This window comes from Triticum aestivum, chromosome 3A, assembly GCF_018294505.1.
Source record: "Triticum aestivum cultivar Chinese Spring chromosome 3A, IWGSC CS RefSeq v2.1, whole genome shotgun sequence".
Classification (NCBI taxonomy): Eukaryota; Viridiplantae; Streptophyta; class Magnoliopsida; order Poales; family Poaceae; genus Triticum; species Triticum aestivum.
This window is the reverse complement of record NC_057800.1, coordinates 198855670-198877798: the sequence shown is the minus strand read 5'-3', so window position 1 is coordinate 198877798 and position 22129 is coordinate 198855670. Positions and strand designations below refer to the sequence as shown.

Below are 22129 nucleotides of genomic sequence, written 5' to 3'. Positions count from 1 at the left end.
AACCCTAACTAACTGCAGCAGGCCGAAGTAATCCATCCTTGGATTGCAAGTCCAAAAAAGTGCCATTTGGATGGAGAGAGACCGATCCATCTTCGATCTGCCGACGATTGCTTCTCGGGCCCTGCCGGGTTAGTTGCAGTGAGGCCGGCATGTTTAGCGCAGCGGTCGGCTGTTGAAGACGACAACGGATTAATCAGAGCATAATTTTCGTCTAATCTGTAATCAACGGGGAACTAAAGAAATCGAAACCACTGGTTCGAATTAGTTTAAGGGCACTATCACATCTTTTTCTCCTCTTCTTTTGTTCTTTCTGGCCATCGTTGTCGCTGTATTCTTGCCACGAGATATAGCAGGTGTCGACGAATTAGAGCGGATTATTTGTGGAGCCTAATTGAATTGCATTGGTACGTTGGAGGAATGGAGTCGTGGTTGTTGGAGGTCAGGGTTAGAATTTGGTCGGCAACCTACTACCGCCGTCTGAAGCGTATAGGCAGAAACGTGTTCAGGTGGCGAGATCGTCGGAGGGATGGCGACTCGGGGGGCGACTTCGGGGCTGACTCCGGGGATCGCCGCTGCTAACTCCGCCGGCCGGTTTTGGGCGCTGGCCGAGGCTGGCACCGGCGACTCTGACGACGACGATGGCGATTCGGATGGCGGGCCTGAGGGCACGTCGTCCCCCACCCCATCTGATGCGATTTGCAAGCCCTGCGGGTGGGATATCCTGAGGAAGAGGTGGCTCTGCTGGTGGACATGGCGATTCCGTCCGACGATCCGGCGAGGAGTGGCTTGCGGGCAGAGGACAAGATCGAAATCGTTAGACGCGTGGTTCATCGACGGACGGCGGCTATATCGCCGTGGAAGGGGCCCTAAGGTGAGTCTTCCAAAACCGATTTTATCAGATTTCATTACGGAAGGGTCGTGGAAGATAGTGAAGAGGAAGAAGCAACGGCGGCCGTCGGCGGCGCAGGCGCCGGCGCCGGCGATCGATCGATCGTGCGTGATCCGAGCGAAGCGGACCACACGTTTGAATATGTTGCTGGGCTCTGATGGGATGGAAGCGGCGGGCCGCGACGTGGCCGTGCCTGCGCTTGGGCCGTTGGGCCTGGGAGAGATGTTGGCGGGTGGGCTTGGATTAGTGGGGTCTGTGGCCCAGGCAAAACCGGCTCCCTGCGATCTGCCTGAGGAGGCCGACGTGCATGAGGAGGCATCAGATCGAGTCCAGTCGCATGCACGAGCGTCTCCTCTATTCTGCAGCGGCGCTTTTTCTAGGGTTCGCCGCCGCGAGAGACAAGGCTTCCTTGCTATTGCCGTTGGGCGTGCGAGGAAGATTCCTGGCCCGTCCGGCGATTTCGCGGTGTTGCCGGTCGGCGGGTTCGTGATGCGGCAAAGGCTCCGCCACCGGCAAAGACTGCGCCTGTGATGAAGACGGCCTCGGGGGCTGCTGGAGCTGCTCCGATGCATGGTCCGGCCGCGCTGGTGCCCGCGCGGGCCGCGGTGCCTGCTGCCAGGGCTTCGGCAGCTGTTCCGGTGCATGCTTCGGCTCCGGCCGCGCCGGCGCACGCGCGGGCCGCGGTGCCCCCAGGGCTGCGCCCCCCCGCCGCAACACACTTGGCCTAGGCAGATGGCCGGTGGGCGGGGTGGTTCTGATCATGGGGCGGGTGGCCGCGGTACGGGAGCTTTCGCGGGAGACAGCCGTAATACTCCTCGTGGACAGTGGGGAGACGATGGTTTTAATGCTACGGAAAAGGCCTTCATTGAGGTTCGTCGTCTACCGGTGGTGGGCGCGGCTATGCTTGGACAGTTCGCGGGGCTGGTGGTAGAGGTTTTCAAGAACCGCCGGGAAACTTTGTGGAGGGAGCGGTTGGCCCCAATAACCGTTTCCGGGGCCACTTCCGTGGAGGTCGTGGCGGCTACTGGCGCCCTCCTCCTCCGCGTCCTCTGCCCGCTGCTACAGGTTCAGAGACGAGCCTAGAGGAGATGCCTACTCATGGTTCGGTATTACCCACGGTTGCGGTGGAGACTGTTCGGGCCTTGGCCGATGTGACGGTGCCGGAGCCCATTCAGCATGGTGATACTGCGTCTGACAAAGGTATGAAAAAGTCCGATGGTGACAAACCGTCCAAGTGGGCGGTTAAGAAGAAAAAGTTGACCTGTTTTCGTTGCGGTGAACCGGGACACATTATGGCTGAATGCTCTGCTGAGTTATGTGATTTATGCCGGAAACTGAAGCATACGGCGACTGAGTGTCCGCTTCTTTTAGGGCCCAAGCCCTCGGTTAACATCTATGGGGTCTGTTGCTCAGAGTTGATGTTCTTCGAGTCACCAAATGTGGCTCCTGTGACACCCGTGATTGAAACCTCCTTCCCAGGTGTGGTGAAGGTGGTTCATGGCCCTCTGACTGAAGCTCAGATTATTCAGCAGTTACGGGAGTTGGCACTGGGTAATTTTTAGTGGTCTTTGCTGCAGTTATTGTTGGGTTTCGTAGTAATTTCAAAAAATTTCCTACGCACACGCAAGATCATGTGATGCATAGCAACGAGAGGGGAGCGCGTTGTCTACGTACCCAACGCAGACCGACTGCGGAAGCACTGACACGACGTAGAGGAAGTAGTCGTACGTCTTCACGATCCAACCGATCAAGCACCGAAACTACGGCACCTCTGAGTTCGAGCACACGTTCAGCTCGATGACGATCCCCGGACTCCGATCCAGCAAAGTGTCGGGGAAGAGTTCCGTCAGCACGACGGCGTGGTGACGATCTTGATGTACTACAGCAGCAGGGCTTCGCCTAAACTCCGCTACAGTATTATTGAGGAATATGGTGGCAGGGGGCACCGCACACGGCTAAGGAATAGATCACGTGGATCAACTTGTGTGTTCTAGAGTGCCTCTACCTCAGTATATAAAGGAGCCAAGGGGGGAGAGGGGCGCCGGCCAGGGAGAGAGGCGCAGGAGGAGTCCTACTCCTTCTGGGAGTAGGACTCCCCCCCCCCCAATCCTATTCCAACTAGGATTCCCTAAGGGGGGAAAGAGAGAGAGGGGGGCCGGCCACCTTCTCCTAGTCCTAATAGGACTAGGGGAAGGGGGGAGGCGCGCAGCCCTTGTGGGCAGCCCTTTCATCTTTCCACTAAGGCCCATGAAGGCCCATATGGCTCCCGGGGGGTTCCGGTAACCTCCCGGTAACCCGGTAAAATCCCGATTTCACCCGGAACACTTTCGATGTCCAAACATAGGCTTCCAATATATCAATCTTTACGTCTCGACCATTTCGAGACTCCTCGTCATGTCCGTGATCACATCCGGGACTCCGAACAACCTTCGGTACATCAAAATGCATAAACTCATAATGTAACTGTCATCGTAACCTTAAGTGTGCGGACCCTACGGGTTCGAGAACAATGTAGACATGACCGAGACACGTCTCCGGTCAATAACCAATAGCGGGACCTGGATGCCCATATTGGCTCCTATATATTCTACGAAGATCTTTATCGGTCAGACCGCATAACAACATACGTTGTTCCCTTTGTCATCGGTATGTTACTTGAACGAGATTCGATCGTCGGTATCCAATACCTAGTTCAATCTCATTACCGGCAAGTCTCTTTACTCGTTCCGTAATACATCATGTCACAACTAACATATTAATTGTAATGCTTGCAAGGCTTATGTGATGTGTATTACCGAGAGGGCCCAGAGATACCTCTCCGACAATCGGAGTGACAAATCCTAATCTCGAAATACGCCAACCCAACATCTACCTTTGGAGACACCTGTAATGCTCCTTTATAATCACCCAGTTACGTTGTGACGTTTGGTAGCACCCAAAATGTTCCTCCGGCAAACGGGAGTTGCATAATCTCATAGTCATAGGAACATGTATAAGTCATGAAGAAAGCAATAGCAGCATACTAAACGATCGGGTGCTAAGCTAATGGAATGGGTCATGTCAATCAGATCATTCTACTAATGATGTGACCTCGTTAATCAAATAACAACTCATTGTTTATGGTCAGGAAACATAACCATCTTTGATTAACGAGCTAGTCAAGTAGAGGCATACTAGTGACACTTTGTTTGTCTATGTATTCACACATGTATTATGTTTCCGGTTAATACAATTCTAGCATGAATAATAAACATTTATCATGATTATAAGGAAATAAATAATAACTTTATTATTGCCTCTAGGGCATATTTCCTTCAGTTATCAGATCAGACTTACAAAGTGGAGTTTCCTTCTAAAGAGGATCAGTTGAGAATCCTCAAATTTGGTATGTGTAGAGTCACTGGAACAAGTTTTGTGTTGCAATTTGATGCGTGGAAAAAGAAGGAGCCTCAGGGTATGCTGTTGAATTAGATTTGGGTCCGTTTCTCGAGGGCGCCATCTGAACCACTGGATAATTTCTTGGTCACATGGAGCCTGGGATCCCTGCTTGGCAAGACGGAACAGGTGGATATGCCCTTCACACGCGCTCATGGGGTGGCACGTTTGCTTGTTAGTGTGGCTAACATCGAGTTCTTGCCGGATGTGGTAAGATGGACTCATGAGGGCATGGTGTACTTGTTGGATGTTGAGTATGAGGATCCAAACTTGTTTCAGGACTTTGAGGAGGTACAACATATGGATACTTCTGAGGGTGGAGATGACTCCAGGAACCAGGAGGATAATGCACAGAAAAATGTTGACAAGGCTAGAGGGCCTTCCACTTCATGTAAAGCAGGAGAGCCGGGTAATGACAAGTCTCCGGTTTCTACTTCGACCAACATGCTGCAGCTAGGATCCTTGGGGGCGTTCTCCGCGCCTCCTCGTCTTTGGAGTGATCGAGTTAATTTGGACGATCCGACTGAACATCTTCCACCGATGGTTGTGCGGTGTGAGTCTTTGTTTGTGCTAGATGGACAGGCTTGAGTCGGTGGACAGGAGGACGCCATTGCCCCATCTTCACCATTGTGTACGATGGAGGTGGCACCTGCTTTGGACGCCGTGTCGGGAGGAGGTGGGCAGATGGCCCGGCCCTCTTCCTCGACTTCTTCATCTCCGCTGAAGGGGCCCAAGGAAGGATCGGCGGCCATGGGTTCCCGCGGGGGACCGGAGGACCTCGCAGGGGCATGCGGGCAGGAGGCCTGCGCACCCCTTTCTACCCCTCAGGCGATGCACCCGCTGACGCCTCTGGTGGCACCGACACCGGTGACGACAACCCTGGTGGGATGGTTGCCTGGGGTTGGCAGCCAGGGGCCCTGCTTGCACTACATCTCAGGTGCTACGGTTCCGCCCGTGGCTGGTGGGGCTCCCGTGGCGTCCCCGGGATCCGGGCATCGGCTGATGCCGCGGGAGGCTTCGAGGCCTCTTGGTGACTCTTCGGTTGCTCCAATTCAGTTGAGCTCGGTTGGGGGCGGGCAGGAGGCCCTACCCCAAACAGGGCTACGTGGGAGGAGGTCATTGCTTATGGAGGGATACCGGATCCTGTTTCTCAGGGGCGGCGAGTGAGTAGTCGTCTCCAGGAGCAGCCAGATGTGGATGACATGCAGCTAAGGTGCGCTATGCGGGCGGCCAAGCTTTGTGACATTGAGGTCACTATTGGTATGTCAGTCAATACATCAAATTCCATTCTTCATTTTTCCAATGATGAGATTATTCACAATGCAAATCAATTAGGGGTTTCACTAGGTAATAATGGTAGTGAAATCACTAAATCAGTTAATGATATTCTTGATCTTGAAGCGGAGCGCGCTTTGGAAATGATTCGCAACATAGCAGCTGTTAAACCCATGAATGATGCTGAGATAGATGCGTTGGGTGTCAGGGCTCTTGATAGTTTTTGTGCGGATCTTGCCCCTTCACTTCCTGAGACAGAGGAAGTAGAGGGAGTCGGGTCCCCTACGGCCTCGAGCCATGTTGATATTCCAGAGGTTACCTCCCCAGAGCCCGTTTCTGAGGACCGGCGGGAGGATCAGAATAAGCCTAAGCGGAAATGGAAACAGAAGGTTTATCCAGTTTCGGCTGTGCGTAGAAGTGATAGGATCCGTACCTCTAAAAAATTTCATGATGAAATATGAGAGGAATTTTTTCGAATAGCAGAGGTCTTAAAGACTTGGCTAAAACAAGGTTTCTAGCGGAAGCATCTATTGAATATCAGCCGGATTTTATTGGCCTGTCCGAGACTGGAAGGGATAATTTCACCCCCCAATTTCTTAGCATGTTATCGGGGGGTATCGACTTCGACTGGCACTGCCTACCTCTGAGAGGAAGGTAAGGAGGGGTTCTACTCGGGGTTAAGTGTGACTCGTTGGAAGTTCGGAGTGTGGTCATGGGAGAGTTTGTGGTTAAGTTTCGGGTCAAATCAAAGGCCGATGGGTTTAATTGGGCTTTGGTGGCGGTATATGGTGCCGCACAGCCAGAACTCAAGCCAGATTTTTTGACCGATCTTGTCCGCATCTGTGGTAGCGAACAGCTCCCTATCCTCGTTGGGGGCGATTTCAACATTATTCGAAGGAAGGAGGAAAAGAATAATGAGAATTTTGATGGCAGATGGCCGTTTATGTTCAATATATAATTGAAAGCTTGGATCTTAGAGAGATCGAGCTGTCTGGTAGGAAATTCACTTGGGCCAATTCGCTACCTAATCCGACTTTTGAGAAGCTGGACCATGTCCTTGCTACAGTTGAATGGGAACAGAAGTTCCCCCTCGTAACAGTCCAGGCGTTATCACGCGCAATTTCGGACCACACCCCGTTGCTTGTTAACTCTGGAGATCCTACCCATGTGGGAAATAAGGACACCTTTTCTTTCGAATTATCGTGGTTTGATAGAGAAGGGTTCCTTGATTTGATTGCTAGAGAATGGGAAAAAAATTCAGGAGGAAGGTCTCCTGTTGAAAGGTGGCAGAATAAGATTAGGCATTTGCGAAGATACCTTCATGGATGGGCTAAACACACGCATGGGATTTATAAGGCTGAGAAGGAAAGGCTCCTTTTTCTTTTTCGATCCCTAGATTTAAAAGCCGAGTCCACTATCTTAGATACCGGAGAGCTGGAAACTAAGGTGGAGGCGGAGTTGAGACTGAAAGAACCTCTTCGGGAGGAGGAATTGAAGTGGGTGTTGCGAGCTAAGGTTCGCAAAATCGTCCAAGGGGATGATAACACTTAGTTCTTCCATATGATTGCAAATGGAAAACACCACAAGAAGAGGATATTTCAGCTAGAGCGGGACGAGGGGACGATTTTAGGACAAGAGAATCTGAAAGTGCATATCACCAATTACTATAAGCAGCTGCCTGGGCCTCCGGAGGATAACTTTGTGTCCTTAGATGAGTCCAGGGTTGAGGATGTCCCTCAACTTGCATCAGACGAGAATGAGATTTTGACTGCCCCATTTACGGAGAAAGAGGTGTTTGAGGCCATTTTACAAATGAAAAAAATAAGGCTCCAGGGCCGGATGGTTTCCCGGCGGAGTTTTATAAATAATGCTGGCATATTATCAAAGGGGATTTGCTTCCGATGTTCCATGATCTATTCTCTGGACAGCTTCAGTTGTTTCAACTTAATTTTGGAACGGTAACTCTACTCCCTAAGAAAACAGAGGCCGTTCGTATTGAGCAGTTCCGGCCCATATGTCTTCCTAATGTCAGTTTCAAAATTTTCACCAAGGTTGGGACTAATAGGTTTACGCAAATTGCGCACTCTGTGGTGCAGCCGTCCCAAACCACTTTCATGTCGGACAGAAGCATCCTAGAAGGGGTTGTCATCCTGCATGAAACACCCCATGAAATCCACACGAAAAAACTGGACAGAGTTGTTTTCAAAGTGGACTTTGAGAAAGCATACGATAAGGTCAAATGGGCCTTCCTTCAACAGGCTTTGTGTATGAAAGGTTTTGATCAGGCCTGAAGACACCAGGTAGACTCTTTTACGCAAAAAGGGAGTGTTGAGATTAAAGTGAATGATGATATAGGTCACTATTTCCAAACACACAAAGGGTTGAGGCAAGGAGATCTGATGTCACCTATCCTCTTCAACATAGTGGTCGATATGTTGACAATTCTCATAGGAAGGGCTAAGGATGCGGGTCAGGTAGGTGGCCTCGTCCCGCACTTAGTTGATGGAGGTGTATCCATTCTACAGTATGCCGATGATACTATCATCTTCATGGAGCACGATTTAGCAAAAGCGCAAAACATGAAGCTAGTGTTATGCTTATTCGAACAATTGACCGGGTTAAAGATTAATTTCCATAAGAGCGAACTGTTCTGTTTCGGGAGAGCTAATGATGACCAAGATGCGTACAAACAATTGTTCGGATGTGAATTGTGGGCTTTACCTTTCACGTATCTAGGTATACCAATTCACCATCGTAAGCTGACCAACAGAGAATGGAAGTGCATTGAGGACCATTTTGAGAAGAAATTGAGTTGCTGGAAAGGCAATCTGATGTCATACGGAGGACGACTAATTCTTATTAATTCGGTCCTCACGAGTATGCCCATGTTTTTTCTCTCCTTTTTTGAGGTACCGGTTGGAGTCCAGAAGAGGTTAGACTTTTATCGATCACACTTCTTCTGGCAGAGTGATGAACTGAAGCGAAAATACAGACTTGCTAAATGTGATATCATTTGTAGGCCAAAAGACCAAGGGGGTCTAGGTATTGAGAACCTGGAAGTGAAGAACAGATGTCTCCTTAGCAAGTGGCTGTTTAAGCTTTCTGTCGAAACGGAGGCCACGTGGGCTCAAATTTTGCGAAACAAATACCCCCACTCTAGAACCCTGGCCCAGGTGACAGTGAGGCCGACTGATTCGCCTTTTTGGAAAATACTAATGAGAGTTAAGTCACTCTTTTTTAATAGGACAAGGTTCATCGTTGGAAACAGTACTGCTACGAGATTCTGGGACGATACGTGGCTGGGGGAGACGCCCCTCGCACTCCAATATCCTTCTTTGTATAACATTGTTCAGCTAAAGACACTTATGTTCCAACAGTACTTCAATCCACTCCACTCAATATTCAATTTTGAAGGGCGCTAGTGGGAAACCGTTGGGAAGCCTGGCTCAATCTTGTGAGAAGATTGATGGACATCCAGTTGTCTCAACAACCCGATAAATTATACTGGAAACTAACTAAGAATGGAGAGTTCTTGGTTAAATCCATGTATTTGGATGTGATTAACTCTAGCGTGATTCCTAGATCGAAACATGTTTGGAAAGTTAAAGTACCTTTGAAAATCAAAGTGTTTATGTGGTTTGTGCATAAACAAGTTATTTTAATAAAGAATAATTTGGTAAAACGCAATTGGACATGATCTACAAGATGTAGTTTTTGTGACCAACATGAATCAATCAAACACCTCTTTCTCGATTGTCCTCTGGCAAAAATTATGTGACGGTCGGTTCACATAACTTTCAACATTACTCCACCGACTTCTATCAACACGTTATTTGGGACGTGGCTTGATGGGATAGATACTGCTACAGCGAGACACATTCATGTGGGAGTATGTGCTTTATTGTGGGCAGTCTGGAACTGCAGAAATGATTTGGTCTTTAACAGAACAACAAACATTCATTTTTTGCAGGTTATCTTCAGAACCACTGCATTGATCCGTATGTGGTCGCTACTCACTCGATGGAGGCCAGGGAGTGTTTGGTTACTGGGTCTACCCGATGAGAGATGGCAGCACGGAATATTTTCAATCGGTTTGGATGACGGTCATCTAATAGGATAGGCATGTAGTGCTCCTACCTTTTGCCAGCCGGTTGTGGCCTTTCTTTTACTGCTTAGCTCTTCGTGAGCCTTTTTTTGTATTTCTTTGTTCGAGACTTGGAGACTTTTGTTAAACCTTTTGTTTATTAATAATATTGGCCGTATGCATCGTTTCGATGCAGAGGCTAGGACGATACTCTTTTTTGAAAAAAAACTACTACCGCCGTCTCGGTCTCGGTATTTCGCCTGTACTAATCAACAAGGCAAGCGAAGAAATGGATCTACGTCTTCTCAGAATCTACTTATAGTCAGCTGCTGGCTATAAGCTAGTGCCATGTCATCTACAACCCATCTTACATCCAACATGTACAATAGTAGATCAAAAGAGTGTACTACTTTTTTGTTATGTGACCCACCTTTCATTCTCACAAAGTGTCTAAGAGCACGTGCTAGAGCTGACTCTTCTTCACGAAAAGCCCGCTTGCCTTCTCTCTCCTTTTCTCTTTCCTCCAACTAAGCACAAATATACTAGTTTATTCTTTATAGCTCGCTGACTCAGCTCTATTGTACTTGCTCTCAAAAGCTAATCATCCAATTGATGGCCTGAAAAGCCTGAAACCGTGGCTAGCAAAAAGGACTGTTTTTCAGGACGTCCGGCACTAGTGCTAGCACACACAATTATCCGGAACAGCGTCGCAGAAAGCATGAAGCTGTTGCTAGCAAAAAGAAAAGAAAAAAAAATGTCCAACACTAATTGATGCAGATGCTAATAATCTATATGTACAACAATGACGCTAGGTGGCTGGAGGAACTACACGTGGCGTCCAGGAAGAGTAGAAGATATTAAGAGTATCTTTAATCATTGCTTAATTTTGAGAAGTACAACATTATATTACATTCTAGAGGAGTATATTTGCTCCTCTTAAAACTTCTAACTGAACCCCTAAACTTAACTCGTTAAAAAAAGTAAACACAAATTCGATGCAACCACTAGCATAAATTATTTTACATAACATTAAAAGAAGCTAAGCCAAATATTACATAAAACCTAACAAACTAGTCATCAATATCAGTCTCGCATGTCCGCACGGGTTGATCGGGACAACCAGCTCCTCGTGGTTGTCCTCCGCTGCTCGCTCACCACATCGCAAACCAACTCATGGAGTCTCCACCGCAAGAACGCCAAGGGCGCTCCGGCTCGCTATCAAGCTGTCAGAGCTCGAGGCAGTGGAGGATGCGGTGGCTGAAATCATCTCCTCCTCCGATGTCTCTGATGGGTGTGACGACGGTGACTCCGTCCCTCCAGCTGTCGATGACTATACGGAGAGGTACAACCACACCGGTGACCGCAAGAGGAAGGTTCTGGCAAGGAAATGGTGATATCCTCCGCCCTTGTTTGTATCACTTTATCTTTAGCTTCTTTTATGAAACTAATCACGTCTTGTCCTATGCGATCACGACTAAGATATCTTTTGGTTGTATGAACTATGTCTGTTTGCTAATATGAACTATGTCCATTTAGTCACTAGTATGTTAATCTACGTAGTCACTAGTATGTTGCATGTGTAGCATAATTTTTGAGAAGACTAAGATATCTTTGTTGCTAAGTGTGTTAATCTACGTAGTCACTAGTATGTTGCATGTGTAGCATAATTTTGAAGGGCCGGATACGAGGGTGACGACCGTGGAGACAACTAAACGAGGGGTGATCGATCATTGTTCGCGAACACATCCGCAAATGTTTGGGGGCCTAGATTAGATAGGTCCGACTATAGAAGCTCTAATACACACACACACGCGATGCTCCACGGTACGCTAGAAAACAGAAAAAAGAGAAAATACATTACACATTTTTATAACTCCTATAGAGCGCCAGCTAAGCTAACTGACGCTCATGCGTGAAAGCTTATGGGCTGTCCCAACTGCATTTTAGTTAAATGGCGACCATTGATCGTTGACCAGTCAACCATTAACAACAAAGAGTTGGTTGTTGACTTTTCTGAAAAGGAGGAAAATCACAAAAATGAAAAAAGTTCAATTTTTTGTGGAAGTGTTCAACAAATCTGGAAAAGGTTTATGCAACATGGGGAAAAGTTTGTTAATGTGAGAAAATTTAATGAATTTGAAAAAAATTGAAGACTTGGAAAATTCGTAATTTGAAGAAAGTTCGCAAAAATGATTTTTTTTGATGAATTTGGAAAAAGTTCACAAAATATTTTTATAAAGCTTGTTATTTGGAAAAAGTTCACAAATTTGAAAAAAGTTCACGAATTTTATAAAATAAAAAAGGAGAAAAATCGTGCAAAAATTGTCATGGAAAAACATGAGGGACAACTACTCAAAAAAACCCGGTGGAACCTTTTAGAAAGTTTCTAAAACACGAAATCGCTAATTAAGGAGCACTTCTTGTAAAGGTCACTCTCATCTCCTCGGGTTGCTCATCACTTGTCGTAACCTGGGAGTTTTTTTAGATCCGTTTGTTCAAAATATTTTATCCCTTAAAGCATGCGTTCAAATCTTGAACCGTTTTCACCATTGGATTCCCCGTGTCAACATTTTCAAAAGTAGACCCCATGTTGATAAGTTTTAACAAACTGTTTTTTCACGAGAAAACCAAACCAGGAGCATGCTTTTTCCCTTTATGAAAGAGACATGACTGTCCCTATCGCGAAAACAAATCCATGCCCTCATGAGACGTAAACCCATGCCTCTCGCGGAAGCAAAAAAAAATCATGTTTTTTTCCTGTTTCCGAGAGGCACGGCTGTGTCTCTCATGGAAGCTAATCCGGACCTCTCGCAGAAGCAATACCGTGCCTCTCGTGAAAATAAAAAAGAAATCATGTCTTTTCCGTTTTCGAGAGGCATGGCCGTGGCTCTCGCGAAGCAAAAAAACATTTTTTTTCTGCTTACGAGAGGCACAACCGTGCCTCTTGCAGAAGGAAAAAGGAGAAAACGCGTATTTTTTCCGTTTTCGAGCGTGCCTCTCGCGGAAGGAAAAAAGAAAACACTTTTATTATTATTTTCGAGAGGGACGACCTTTGGTGGTAGCAAATTCGTGCCTCTCGTCGAAGAAAAACCATGCCTTTCGCGGAAGAAAAAAAGAAAACGCATTTTTTCACACATTTTTTTTCTTTTTTTCAAAAGCTAAGAAAGACCACTGAAAACCGAAAAACCGAAAAAGCCCATTTTAAAAGCCAAAAGCACATGAAAATAAATAGAAAAAAAAATTCAAAGGAAGCGCCCAGAGCGTGACACGTGATGGTGGCTGAGAGCAGCACACTCTTAGGCCATCCCAAGTTACCTTTGAGGAGGCTTCCGAACAGACGCTCCTCAATTAGTTGCTATCCCTGAAACAAGTGAGAAAAAAAACGGACTGCTCGATCTGGAAGCGCGATATGTTGCAATCGAGAAAGAAATAAAGCTAAATGGGCCAAGCCTAAGATGAAAAGGGGGTTTGCGCCAGTTTGCGGGAAGAGCTATAAATGGCGAAATCACTAGTTACGGAGTACTTGTTGCAAAGATTACTCCAACTCCCCAGGCTGCAACAAGTGGCGCACATGCAACGCGTCACTTGTCGCAACCTGGGAGTTTTCCTTTTTTTCGTAGATCCGTTTATTCAAAACATTTTATCTCTCAAATCGTGCGTCCAAATCTCAAACCGCTTTCACTGTTGGATTCCTCGCATCGAGATCTTCAAAACTAGATCCCATGTTGATAGGTTTTGATGAAAATTTTCTTCACGCAAAAAAATTGGACAAAAAAAGCGAACTGGGAGCACGGGTTTTTTCCCTTTTCGAAAGAGGCACACCCATGCCTCTCATGAAATCACAACCGTGCCTCTCACGGAAGCAAAACCGTGACTCTCGCGAAAGGAAAAGAAGAGAAAACACATTTTTTTTCGTTTTCGAGGAGGCACGGCCGTGACTCTCGTGAAAGCACAACCGTGCCTCTCGCGGAAGAAAAACCGTGACTCTCACGAAAGAAAAAAACATAAAATGCTTTTTTCCGTTTCCTAGAGGCACTGCTGTGACTCTCGCGGAAGCACAACCGTGCCTCTCCCGGAAGCAAAACCGTGACTCTCGCGAAAGAAAAATAATTAGAAAACACATTTTTTCTGTTTCCAAGAAGCACGACTGTGACTCTCGCTAAAGCATACCGTGCCTCTCGCAGAAGCAAAACCGTGACTCTCGCGAAAGGAAAAAAAATAGAAAACACGTGTTTTTTTGTTTTCGATAAGCACACTTGTTGAGGATATAACTACTGGTTATGACCCGCTCAGGAGGGGCCGGGTCATGCCACTGGCGGCTTAAGATGAAGAGGCCCAAGAATATATGAAGATGGCAGTTCATAGAGCAAGCTTATTGAGGGCCCAAGACCCGGGGACGGCTTGAGGCCTACGGGAGTGAGTAGCCATATGTTTAACTTGTATTGTAAGGCAAGCTTAATTAGATACCGAGCCGGACAAGTTTTGTATGAGCCGGTCGGGACTTTGTAAGCCGCCGGGCATCAACCTATATATAAAGGGGTGACCCGGTGACGGGTTAACTCAAGAAACAACTCATTGAGAATTAGGTCAAGCGTATTCGCTCCCTGGTAATCGAAACGCATACAATACAACCTAAAGCAGGAGCAGGCTTTTACCTCGTTGAGAGGGGTTGAACCTGGGTAAACTCTCTGTGTCCTTTGTTCCATTTAACCCCTTCAAGCTAACCTAGCTGCTATGGCTCCACACCTAAGTCCTTTCGCTAGGGCATCTACCGTGTTAAGTCCACGACAGTTGGCGCCCACCGTGGGGCCAGCGCACGGTGGTTTCGAGTTCTTGAAGGGCAACTTCACAGGGATCAAGGGATACGCCATCGACCGGATAACTAAAAGCCGCGGGGGCAAGCTCTACATCGACGATGCAGGCTGGGGCCCCGAGGCCGACTCAATCGAGTACAGGTACCGGGTCCCCTTCAGCGGAATCCATGTCTTCATCGGCAAGATCGGCGAGTCAGAGCCTGAGCCGGACACCTGCACCGACATCGTCGAGACGGCTCAGCGCACATGACCTGTCAAGGTTCAAGCCACCGCGAAGCATGCCTTTGTTGGTTTCATCCATGGGGCAGATCTTGAGGAATGATCTGTGTCCAGGGGAGAGACGGTAATATATTCTGATGGTGAGTCTTCAACTGGTGAGACCGATTCAATGTATGAACTGCAGGACGACATGCTTGGGGACTGTTCCAATGGTGACAGTATTCCGGACCCCTATGAGACGCCGAACAGGGTTACGATCTTCATGGCCGGCACGCAACCGGTGCTCGGATCGACGACTGCTGCGGCTATGATCTCCAGTTCAACGGTTGCAGCGACGGCTGGTGCAAGCGGCTCTGCGCCCGCTGGCTCAAGTCTTATCTGAGCTCTTGGAGGCTTTGGCGACCTTATTGGCTGCGGAGGTGACACCAGAGAATGAAGCACAACATAGGTTGGATGTTTCAAAATTGCGAGATGAGGTAGTTCAAGCCAAGGAGGAATTCAATGCTGAGAATGCTAGGATGGCAACGGAACGAGCTGCTTTGGACGCTGAGACACGACAGATTCAGGCAGAGTCCTTCTGGCTTACCTTGGATCAAAACGCTTCAAATGCCTTTATGAGGAGGAGGCACCAGACCCGTATACCCACAAGTTTGAGGCTAGGAACCTTTTCAACACACCTGGGGCAGGAACCAGTGACCCGCCCGTGGTAAACCGGGTTGTCGATGCACCCGGGACCGGAGCGACGGTTCAACCATGGGTTGCAGACCCGCCTCGTTTGAATTTGACTCCGCCTCAGCATGTTCCAACACCACTGGGTCATTATTCTAACCCTCTGGACAATATGATTGCCGCAGCTACATGATTGGCGGCTCTCCGCGTTGAAGGCGAGTCTCCAGCTGCAATGGAGACGCGGAGGGCCGACGAGCTTCTTCTGACCGCAGTGGCTCAACAGGCAGCTTATTCGTACAACCGTGAACAGATTCATTCAACCCCTCTGTAAGTGCATCTAGTCTCACCCCTAGTTGGTTTTGGAGTATTGATGACAAACCTAGTTGAGGGACTAATGTGTTTGTGAGAATTGCAGGATAACACATGTAGAAGTCCCTCATTGATTCGATTTTCCTACCAGAGATGACCCCTAAAAATGTATGAAGACATTGATGTCAAAGGTGGTATGTGAATATATTCACATTGAAGACTATGACAAGAGAAGACATCGCATGAAGCTTATGGAGCTAGAAGACTTAGATCTTTCGTAGTTCTTTTTCTTCTTTGTTGAGTCATAGGAACCACCGTACTGTTAAGTGGGGTCCAAGAGAACCAGTCAGAATGACTGAAGTGATGCTTAACCAAAACCTATGTCTTCGAGTGAAGACTATGAGAGCGAATCTTGTCCAGAGTCGGACAAGTCAGCTTTGCTTGTATCCCAAGTAAAGTTGTCGTGTGTGTTTGAAATATAACCATTAGAACACGTGTTAGTTCCTTAGTGACCCAGGGTCATTTCGGACAAATCAGGTCGGGTTGCCTAGTGGCTATAAATAGCCCACCACCTACAACCATAAACGGTTGGCTGCTCAGAGTTAGAGTACGACTTTTGTCGTTTGAGAGCAACCCACCTCGAAGCCTTTGAGAGAGAATTCCTTGCGAGGATAAAGCCCTAACCACCCAGATCCAAAGAGTGTTAGGCATCACTTAAGTCTTCCTGTCTGTGTGATCTGAAGACTTATTACACTTGAGGACTGTGAATCCTCTAGCCGGTTAGGCGTCGCGTTCTGAGCATCCAAGAGTCATTGTGGATCGCCGGTGAACGAAGTCTGTGAAGGTTTGGGAGTCTACCTTGAAGACTTACCAGAGTGGTTGGGCGAGGTCTGTGTGACCTTAGCTCAAGGGGAATACGGTGAGGACTGGGTGTCCTGAGCTGCGTGTTCAGGACTGGGTGTCCGGGACTGTGTGTCCTAAGGTTTAAATACCTAGCCGCTCCAACCAGACGTACAGTTGTCACAGCAACTGGAACTGGTCCAACAAATCATTGTCTTCAATGAGTCACTGGTTTCATCTTCCCTTCCCTTTACTTACTGTTACTCCTTGTGAAGTCATTGTATGTTTGCACTATCTTTTGTCTTCACTAAGTGACTGCGTGTTCTGTTTGGCTTCACAACATCTTCCTACCTGATCCTTACTACATTGCTGCTATTAAGTCATTGTGCTTTCACTCTATTGAATACTTGACTATGGTTTTCCTAGTGTAGTCTACCTTCCGCTGCATGGTAATAGGTCTATTTCTATTGTTTGTCTTCGAAACTTCCACGTTTTGAAGACTTTCATAAAAATCGCCTATTCACCCCCCTCTAGTCGATATAACGCACTTTCAATTGGTATCAGAGCAAGGTACTCCCTTGTTTTATGTGATTCGGTTTAACCACCTGGAGTTTTAGCTATGTCAACTACAGGGATAATTAAAGTCTCCGCTGCATGTCCCGTCTTCGATGGAACTGAATATCCCTACTGGAAGAATAAGATGCGCATGCATCTTGAAGCCATTGATGTCGACCTATGGTATGTCGTCAAGAATGGCGTTCCTAAGGCTGGTGAAGGTGTCACCGCTGCTGATGTCAAGAAGTTCGTTCAACTGGACTCCACTGCCAAGAACATCATCTATGGTCATCTGACCAAAGGACAGTATGGCCGTGTAAGTGCTTTGGAAATATCTAAGCTAGTATGAGACTGGCTCTCCAAGGTCAATGAAGGCGTCTCAACCTAGAGAGATCAGAGAATCAGCGTCCTTCGCAACCTCTTCAACTGCTTCAAGAGAAATGACAATGAGAATGTCCAGCTCACATTTGATCGACTCACTGATATCACAAATGAGCTTCAAGCTCTCGGCGCCACTGAGATCACCAAGCATGAAGTCGTCAAGACACTCCTGAGATCACTTGACAGCTCGTTTGACACCCTAGCCCTGATGATTGAAGAACGTCCTGACTTCAAGACACTCGATCTGTCTGACATACTTGAGAGGCTCAACACACACGAGTTTCAGCTTTCTGAGAAAAGAGACATCTACGGTCCCAACTATGGGCGAACTCGTGCCTTGAAGGCAAAAGTTGTCTCCACATCTGAAGAAGAATCCGACAGAAGTTCTGATGATCCTGAAGACATTGGAAAGGAGCTTGCTATGCTTGTGAAGAAGTTCCAAAAATTCACCAAGAAGAAAGGCTTCAGAAAGTCTTCACGATCAAGCTCAAGGAATGATGAAGCTTCTACTTATGACTACAAGAAAAGATCATGCCACAAGTGGAAGAAACCTGGCCACTACATCTCTGAGTGTCCGCAGTGGGACAATGAGAACAACAAGAAGAAGAAGAGCAAGGAGTATCACTCCGACAACAACAACAAGAAGAAATACTCAAAGTCTTCTTCCAAGTCTTCCTCCAAGTCTTCATCACACAAGAAGAGCTCATCTGGCAAGGCACGTGTGTTTGTTGGCAAGGAAATGGATTCAGAGGAGGAGTCTGCTTCTGAGAAGGCGGAGGTGGAGTCTGAGGAGGAGTCCGATTCTGGCGTTGCGAGTCTGGCTACAACATACATTGCCAAGTCCATCTTCAACACTGAAGACAACAACTTCATCACCGACACCGATGCAAATGACAAGGACTACTCCGCTCCTACCTACTGCTTCATGGCACGCAGTGCCAAGGTAAACACACACACTACTCACTATCAAACATCTAGTGAAGATGACTCTGATTGTGATTCCAAACCCAGCTACAAAACACTTGCTAAAATTGCAACTAAACAACAGAAAGCTATGGAACATATTCAAAAATTGTTAGACAAAAGCGATGATCTGCTAGACGCTGAAATGACTCGATCTCAGTCCTTAATTGAAGACATAAAAAATCTTCATGTTAAGTTTGAGGAACTTGAAAGTCGTCATGAAACGCTCTCAACAACTCATGAAAGGCTTTCCTATGATTATCTTCAAAGGAAGCAAGATCTTGAGAAATTGAGAGCGGCTCATGAAGATCTTCAAAAGGAAAATGAGTCACTTCGCACCAAACAAATCAGTTCCGCTCAGGAAGGATTTGAACCACCATGTCTTAAATGCATTGAGCGTGATAACGCTACCTCTGTTGTTGAATGTTCTGCTGCTGCTACTATTGCAATATCTTCAACTATTGATGTGGTAACTAACCCCTCCGCTGAGGATACCACTGCTATTGCTGATGAGAATGCTAGGTTGAAGACACTGCTTGAAACAGGGATGTACAAAAGTCTCAAAGGGCATCAGACACTATGTGATGTCCTCAAAAGGCAGATCCTGAACCAAAACCCTAGGAAAGAGGGTGTTGGGTTCAAAAGGAAAATGAATGCTGATGGCTCTTACTGGAAACCTGAGCAGTACCCCAAAACCACATGGGTTGCTGCAAAGGAACCCTCAGCGGATCCATCCACCCTATCTGGCTTCACTTGTGCTAATCCCATCGTTATTGATGAATCCTTTGATGCAAACTATAAACTGTTTAAGAATCAGAATGGTGAAGTGTTTGCCAGGTATATTGGTACTAACTGCAGGAATGGACCGCCTATGAAGAAGATCTGGGTGCCGAAAAGGTGTTTGGAGAATCTTCCTGTGAATGTCATCATGACACCACAGGTGAAGAAGATAAACCCCAGACCACAGGCTTCATACGGTCCAAAGGCTTCATACAGACAGAGGACTCACCTGAGTCGCACTAACGCAAATGTTTTGCAGGGAAGCCATACTCAGGCCTATGAATATGAGCGCGGTTCATCAAACCGCCATGTTCATAAGACCAAGAACTATTCTGCTTATTCTTATGAGTACTATTGTCCTCCTGCAAGACTTTTTGCTAGGGCTCCAAAGCCAAAGTTCTCAGATGCTGCACTTAGACTTATTGCTTCTAAGCCACCCTTGAAGATGTGGGTGGCTAAGAAAGCTTAACTCTCTTTTGCAGGGAAGGGTCTCCAGCAGAAAACCAAAATCGTCTGACGCTATTGCTGGGGACCTTAAACATCTTGTAGGGCGCAAGATCAAATGCCCGAATGGTCTTATTATGTACTTTGTTCCTGAATCGCTTGCTACTCGCCCTATCAGTCCAAATCTCGATCTAAGCTTTCATAACCCACTGGTTCGTCAAATGTTTTTGCTTCACAATTCTCTTCATGAAGCCTATCCCCCTAACTGCACTGTAGGGTACGACACCAGCAGCTTTAGAATGGATTATTGATAGTGGGTGTACCAATCACATGACTGGCAAGAGAAGCCTTCTTATGGACTCAACCTTACATCGATCCGACAAGAGTCACATCACATTTGGTGACACTGGTAAAAGTAAGGTATTGGGTCTAGGTAGAGTTGCAATCTCAAAGGATCAACACATGGATAAAGTCATGCTTGTTGAATCCCTTGGTTTCAACTTAATGTCTGTCTCAATGCTTTGCGATTTAAACATGATCGTGATGTTTGGAAAATATCGTTGCCTTGTTCTAATGGAATCTGACAAGTCTCTAGTGTTTGAAGGGTATAGGAAAGGTGATTTGTACGTGGTAGATTTCTCAGCAGGACCACAGCTTGCCGTATGTCTTCTGGCAAAAGCTTCAGAATGCTGGCTCTGGCATCGGAGGCTAGGGCATGCTGGCATGAGGAACCTCCACACCCTTGCAAAGAAGAAGCATGTCATAGGCATCGAGGGCGTCAAGTTCAAGAAAGATCACTTATGCGGTGCCTGTGAAGCAGGAAAGATGACGAGGGCCAAGCATCCCTCGAAGACAATCATGACAACAACTCGACCCTTCGAACTGCTCCACATGGATCTTTTCGGTCCCACTCATTACTCAACTCTTACTACTACTGCTTGTCTCTATGGCTTTGTCATTGTTGATGATTATTCTAGATATACTTGGGTGCACATAATCCTCTACAAGACTGAAGTGCAGGATGTCTTCAGACGCTTCGCCAATTGAGCAATGAACAACTATGGCACCAAGATAAAGCACATCAGAAGTGACAATGGCACTGAATTCAAGAACACTGGCCTTGATACATATCTTGATACTTTGGGCATCACACATGAATTCTCAGCTCCGTACACGCCACAGCAGAATGGCGTCGTCGAACGCAAGAACAGAACACTCATTGAGATGGCCCGAACGATGCTTGATGAATACAAGACTCCAAGAAAATTCTGGCCTGAAGCCATTGATAGTGCATGCCATACAATCAACCATGTTTATCTTCACAAGCTTCTGAACAAGACATCTTATGAGCTCCTTACTGGCAAGAAGCCAAATGTCAGTTACTTCAGAGTATTTGGCGCCAGGTGCTGGATCAAGGATCCACATCACACTTCAAAATTTGCACCAAAAGCACATGAGGGTTTTATGCTTGGATATGGAAAGGATTCGCACTCCTACAGAGTCTTCAATCTCTTTCATTATAAAGTGGTTGAAACAGTGGATGTGCGGTTCGATGAGACTAACGGTTCACAAAGAGAGCACCTGCCAAATGTGCTAGATGAAGTTCCATCCAGTGAATCAATCAAACTCATGGGAACTAGAGAAATCATACCTTCTGAAGCTCAACCTGAAGAGGAACTTATCATCTCCGCACCTGATCAACCTGAAGACAATGCTCAGCCTGAAGACAATCCCTCTAACAATGACAATGATCAGCAAGAGCAAAATCTTCGCCCTGTACATCCTCGTGTTGCCAATGAAGTGCAGATTGAGAGAATAATTGATAGCATCAATGCACCCGGTCCGCTCACTCGTTCAAGGGCAACACAGCTAGCAAATTTCTGTGGGCACTTCGCATTCGTCTCAATAACAGAACCCAAGAAAGTTGAAGAAGCCTTCATGGAACCTGAATGGATTCAAGCTATGCAAGAAGAGCTTCAATAGTTTGAGCTGAATAATGTATGGGAACTGGTTAAGCGTCCTGATCCTCGGAAGCACAATATAATAGGCACCAAATGGATATACCGCAACAAGCAAGATGAGCATGGTCAAGTTGTCAGAAACAAAGCTCGTCTCGTTGCTCAAGGATATACTCAAGTGGAAGGGATTGACTTCGATGAAACATTTGCTCCCGTGGCTCGACTTGAAGCCATACGCATACTGCTGGCCTATGCAAATCATCATAACATACTTCTATATCAAATGGATGTGAAGAGCGCTTTTCTCAATGGCAAGATTGAAGAAGAAGTGTATGTTGCACAACCGCCTGGCTTTGAAGATCCAAAGCATCCTGACATGGTATACAAGCTCAACAAGGCACTGTATGGCCTCAAACAAGCCCCTCAGGCTTGGTATGACACACTCAAATACTTTCTGAAGAGCAAAGGCTTCACACCTGGTTCCCTCGACCCCACTCTCTTCACGAAGACATAT

The 22129-nt window shown here is 46.9% G+C and overlaps 1 protein-coding gene across 1 annotated transcript; it reads left to right on the top strand.

Annotated features, from left to right (window-relative positions):
• Positions 1-235: 235 nt before the first annotated feature.
• Positions 236-9851, top strand: LOC123058236 (uncharacterized). Its single transcript, XM_044481030.1, has 2 exons — positions 236-871; positions 9570-9851. Exons 1-2 carry the CDS (start codon positions 527-529, stop codon positions 9717-9719), a joined length of 495 nt encoding a protein of 164 aa, XP_044336965.1. The 5' UTR covers positions 236-526; the 3' UTR covers positions 9720-9851.
• Positions 9852-22129: the final 12278 nt, after the last annotated feature.